Source organism: Myxine glutinosa, chromosome 11 (genome assembly GCF_964187855.1).
Source record: "Myxine glutinosa chromosome 11, kmMyxGlut1.1, whole genome shotgun sequence".
In the NCBI taxonomy this organism is placed as follows: domain Eukaryota; kingdom Metazoa; phylum Chordata; class Myxini; order Myxiniformes; family Myxinidae; genus Myxine; species Myxine glutinosa.
The window spans coordinates 68,659,240-68,664,515 of NC_136271.1; the positions used below are offsets into that span (position 1 = coordinate 68,659,240).

Below are 5,276 nucleotides of genomic sequence, written 5' to 3' on the forward strand. Positions count from 1 at the left end.
CTGGGCCTCGAAAATCGGGCAGCCCCCTCAAAAGTTTTGTATGGTCCTAAAGTATAACTGTGCCAAATTTAGTGCTTTGGGCCAGTGTGTCACGATCATTTCCATAAGCCACTCCACTATATTGCCCAGATGAGAAAGAAAAGAAATAAATGATTAATAATGAAAATAAAGAAATAATAATCATGAAAAAATAATTAATCAATTGGCTAATAGAACACTTAAACCACCACCATTTCATCCGAATCTGTAACTTAGTTTAAAAAAAAAATTTAGACATTCATCGAATAATTAAATAATTAATTGATTAATCAATAAATCAAAAATATCCTTTGCAGCCAAATCACTTGGTCATTGTCATGTCCAAGTATCAGCTTCCTAGCTCAAAAAGTGCCTGAGATATTGCCCAGAAGAGAAAGGAAATGTACAAGTCCTTAATTAATCGATAATGATTAAATAACTAATTAATTAAATTGATTAATCAAAAAACCAAAAATTCCGTTTTTATCAAAGGACTTGCTCACTATTGTGCCGAAATTTCAGCTTTCTTGTGGAAAGGATGGCTGAGATATTGCCTGGACAAGCAAACAAACAAACAAATGAAAAATCGGTCAGAGACCGAGGACTTGCCGCAATGTACTTTTTTATCGGCTATTTTGAATCATTAAAAGTAAATAATGACCACTGCCAAAGTTCAAACGACGTGGGTTTAATCTCTACATGAGAGAATTCCACATAGCTATTTGGGTGGTGTATAAGCTAACAGATCGCTGTCTCCATCGATCTTGCCAATGCCGTAATAATAATATCGGCTCAAAATCATTTTAACTGTTGACTTGGTAGTTTTTACAATGAAGGAAACACGTATCGGGAGTACATATGACATAGCGATTGTGAATGTGACAGCTCTGAGGCATCTTTCGCTTCACATTGCAGTGACGGCGAGCACCAACATGGCGGCTGTAAGATTAAAATCTTGGCTTCAAGCCCCCTAACCACCCAAAGCCTTCAACCAGACATATTAACACGCTCCTCCCCCTTCATTCCCGTTCTTCAAAGCAAAGCGGTAAAAATTGTTGTATCGCCATTATATATTACCTACTAGCAACGGTACCCGCCCTAAGGGCGGGGCTTCAATTTGGAGGCGCAAATGATTGGGTGACCATCGTTTTGGGTGACCTTGAGCTTGACCTTGGGCTGAGAGAGTTAAAAATTGGGCACAGTCTATTCCAGGGCAAGGCAAATATGTGTGTAAAGTATGGCGATGCTATGTCCAACAATGTAGACATAGTACTGCGCACAAACAGACAGACAGACAAACAGACAGACAGACAAACCAACCAACCAACATACTTGCCGGAATCTATTCTGGCAAGTAACAAACAAACAAACAACCAGAGTGAAAACTGAGTACTCCCTTTCAGCGTGCGTCATTGCCGAGCCCCCTTCGGTGCCCGGCAATGACGTTATGCAGCTCCTGGAGATGGCATATGAAAGGAGCCATGTAAAATTAGAGGGGCTTTCATCACTTGATTCAGACTTAGAGGTCTTGAAATCCCTGTGCAATAAGGATGCAGCTGGAATTGAATGGTTGACTACGGAGTTTTACCAGCACATTGTTCGTCTGGATCTTTATGCTGTCGTGACCGGAGCTTTCGTCACCGAGGCATTTCCCCATATCCTCATGACAAAGTTTTCTTTTATTACTCTTCTCCTCAAATCCTGTGGTCTTATAAGCCTTACACATGACCATTCTATTTCTCTATTGCGTATCGATTACAAATTTGTGACTAAAGCTTTGTTACACCTTCTGAAGGTATATCAAGAGTTCATCAGTTGTGACCACTGACCAGTCATTCTATTATATAGGTAGATCCATCTTTGACTGTATTTTCTCGGTGCAAAAGAGGATTTTCTGGACCGGCCCTTCCCTTTTGTCTCGTCTCTCTCTCTCTGACTCTGTCGTGGCCCTGATTTCGTGAAGGTGGGGGTACATAATCCTGGATGTGGGGGATCTCTGTGTCGCTCCTGGGAGTTCAATCGGCTCTATCCATGCTTGATCTCTGTGTCGGCTTGTTCGAGAGAACTGTCCGGGGCTAAACAACAACAACAACAACAGCTGCTAAATGCCTTATTAAAATTACCCTGTCTTTCTTGCAGCATCTATTGCCTTTGGGAAAGGAATTTGACATGGCTGCTCATTGTCTAATAACATGTACTTGCTTTATTTTGAGCCTTTGTCTTACTTGTTGAAAATAAGGATGGTTGTTGTTCTAACAATGTAACAGTCCCCCTTGAAAGTTTTCTAATCAGCTTATGCTGATGACTTTTTGCTTTGTACACAGTGTCCATCTGACCTTGTGCTGTTGAAAGATTGTGAAGACATCTAGCTTGCTGCTTCTTCACCGAGAGGTAATTGGGTTTTAAAAATCAGGTTTGTGGGGTGGAGCACGTGAGGGTGGACAATCCTCCTCCACCTTTCAGTAATTTTAGATGAAGTCATGAAACAATGAGGCACCTGGGGATTTATGTGTGTATGGAGAATGCCTCATTCCCAGAATATTGGATTGAGCTTGGGGTGAAAAGATCCTCATGTTTGTGAGGGTGGATAGGAGTCTGGAAGTTTATTTCACTGAGAAGCAGAACAATGGTGCTGAGTCACCGAGTCGTTCCAGTTTTTCATTCATATATTTAGACTGTATGAGTATGTTGGCTGAGATTCTGTCCAAATTTCAGAAATAAATGCTTAACTTATTCTGGGAAAGGAATCACTGAGTTCTCAATCTATGGTTGGTTCTTTCATTTGAGGAGGCTCAGTTTATTCCATGCCATAAACCATGTTTAAAGCATGACCTTTCCAAACTCTTCCAAGATGTATGTTCGCTGTCCTCTCTCTGAGGTGGAGGTTTCTAGCCATTTTTCTTTCAACAAGTAGGCAACCCTAGAGTATCATCAGCAGCTCTTCTCAATCAATCTTCATGAGCTTTACAGGATATTTATAAGGAGCTTTTGATGGCCTAGTCCATGGGTTCCCAATCAGTGGGCCATGGCCCACAGGTGGGCCACAGCACGTTTTCCAGGTGGGCCACAGAGACTGCCCAATATTTGCCCAAATAATATAATCTTTTCACACAGAAGGCCTAAAACAAGACTTCAATTCTGTGTGTGTTGGTGGTGGCCAGTGGTAGCCCGCACTATTCCCTGCATATTTTTTTAGTCTTGTTTTTAAAATATTTTTCCTTTTTTTTCTTTTTTTCCCAGAAACCCTTCTGAAATAACAAAACGAGGATATGATGAGCAATACATAAAGTTGGATTCACATCCTTACATGATCGTGGAGAATTAAAGGGACAATGCGTCCTGTGCGAGAAAGTTCTCGGAAATCAATCTTTCCGGCCATCGAAGTTGAAGCTCCATTTGGAGAAGATTCATCCACATCATCAACATCAGGATGTGGACTTCTTCAAGCGAATGGAAGAGAACATGAAGCGCCAGCACTTAGATCAAAGTGGAACATTATTTCAGCAAAACAAGCGTCTTACGGAGGCTTCTTATGCCGTCAGCCTCCTCATTGCGCAACAGAAGAAACCTCACACAGTCGGAGAGACTCTGATCAAGCCATGTGCTCTGAAGATGGCTAGGATTCTGCTTGGAGAAGAAGCTGAAAAATAAGTTCAAAAAACTTCTCTGTCAAATAATGCGGTTCAAAGGAGGATTTCTGACTTGTCCAGCGACATAAAATAACAGGTGATTGCTGAAATCAAAGACGCTGCATTTGGATTGTTCTCAATTCAGTTGGATGAATCCACAGATGTTTCATCCTGTTCCCAGCTTCTTGCCTTCGTTTGGTATGTGAAGGGTGATTCCATCAAGGAAGAATTCTTATTCTGCCGTTCTCTCAAAAGAAATGCCAGAGCTGTGGATGTGATGGAAAAATTAACAGAGTTATTTGACCATGAGGAACTGAACTCACACAATCTTTGTGGAGTGTGCACCGATGGCGCCCCAGCTATGCTAGGAGCAAAAAGTGGCTTGCAAGCGCTTGTTCGAAATCTATCTCCAGGCATCATTTCTGTTCATTGTCTGATTCATCGACAAGCTCTTGCTTCAAAAACCCTTCCATCTCATCTTCAGGATGTTCTTGAACAAGTCATCAAAATTGTGAACTACGTGAAAAGCAGTGCTTTGAATTCCCGACTCTTATGGATTCAGAGCATAAGAACATGCTTTACTACACCAAGGTGCGTTGGTTTGAACTCCGAGAAGAGATGCAGAGTTTCCCACAGATGCAAGAAAAACACAAACTTTAAGTTTCTTTCCATGAAAAGCTGTGGGTCTTTCGCCTCGCATACCTTGTGGATATTTTTGATCAACTGAACAGACTGAATCTAAAGCTGCAAGGAAAGGGAACAACTATCATTCAGTTCATTGACACTCTCAGTGCATTTATACAGAAGCTTGAAAACTGGAAACGAAAGGCTGAGGAAGGGAACTTTACCATGTTCGAATCTCGTTCAGAAGTCACTATTAATGAGCCGTTGGATCCTGGCATTGCAAAGGATGTTGTGACATACCTCAGCTGTCTCCGAGAAGAATTTCTGCAGTACTTTCCAGAAATTTGGAGAGAAGGACTGGTGCTCATGAGGAATCCTTTTCTTGTTAAAGTCAGTGACGTCCAGGATGACCTGCAAGATGAACTGATTGAATTTCAAAATGATTCTGGATGCAGAGATGTCTTTGAAGCTTCCTCTATCTCTGAGTTTTGGCCAAAAATGATGGGAAGCTACCTCAACATTGAAAAGGAATGCCTTCGGAAACTCCTGCCCTTTGCAACAACTTATCTTTGTGAATCAGGCTTCTCAACGTTGGTGCAGCTGAAGACAAAGGCTCGGAACTGCCTTGAACGTGAGGCAGATCTTAGATGTGCGCTTTCTACAACAGAACCTAGGATTTGGAAACTGGTGCAGAAAATTCAGGAGAACATCTCTCATTAAAGTAGCTTTAGATTCAACTGGTTTGAGTTTTTTTTTCAATTGGCAGGTACTGCAATGTTTTGTGTTACAGCACACAAGCAAAGCACCCTGGAGATGAGTTTTCAATTATATTTTTATTTTACTGGTTATTATTGCAATGTGTTAATAGAGTTTCATTTCTTAATTTAAAATAAATATTTGTTTTTTATGGAAAAGCCTTGAAGTCTGAAGTGTTTATTTGCCTTTTCAATTGATTTTCTTGATATTCTGTTCTAAAAATTTCTCGCAAGACCCTTTGTTACAAAT

The 5,276-nt window shown here is 40.9% G+C and overlaps 1 protein-coding gene across 1 annotated transcript; it reads left to right on the top strand.

Annotated features, from left to right (window-relative positions):
* The first annotated feature begins 3,468 nt into the window (after positions 1-3,468).
* On the top strand, positions 3,469-4,991 carry LOC144894188 (zinc finger BED domain-containing protein 5-like). Its single transcript, XM_078786280.1, has 4 exons — positions 3,469-3,633; positions 3,793-4,041; positions 4,132-4,238; positions 4,379-4,991. The coding sequence occupies exons 1-4, from the start codon at positions 3,469-3,471 to the stop codon at positions 4,989-4,991; spliced, it is 1,134 nt and encodes a 377-aa protein (XP_078642406.1).
* Positions 4,992-5,276: the final 285 nt, after the last annotated feature.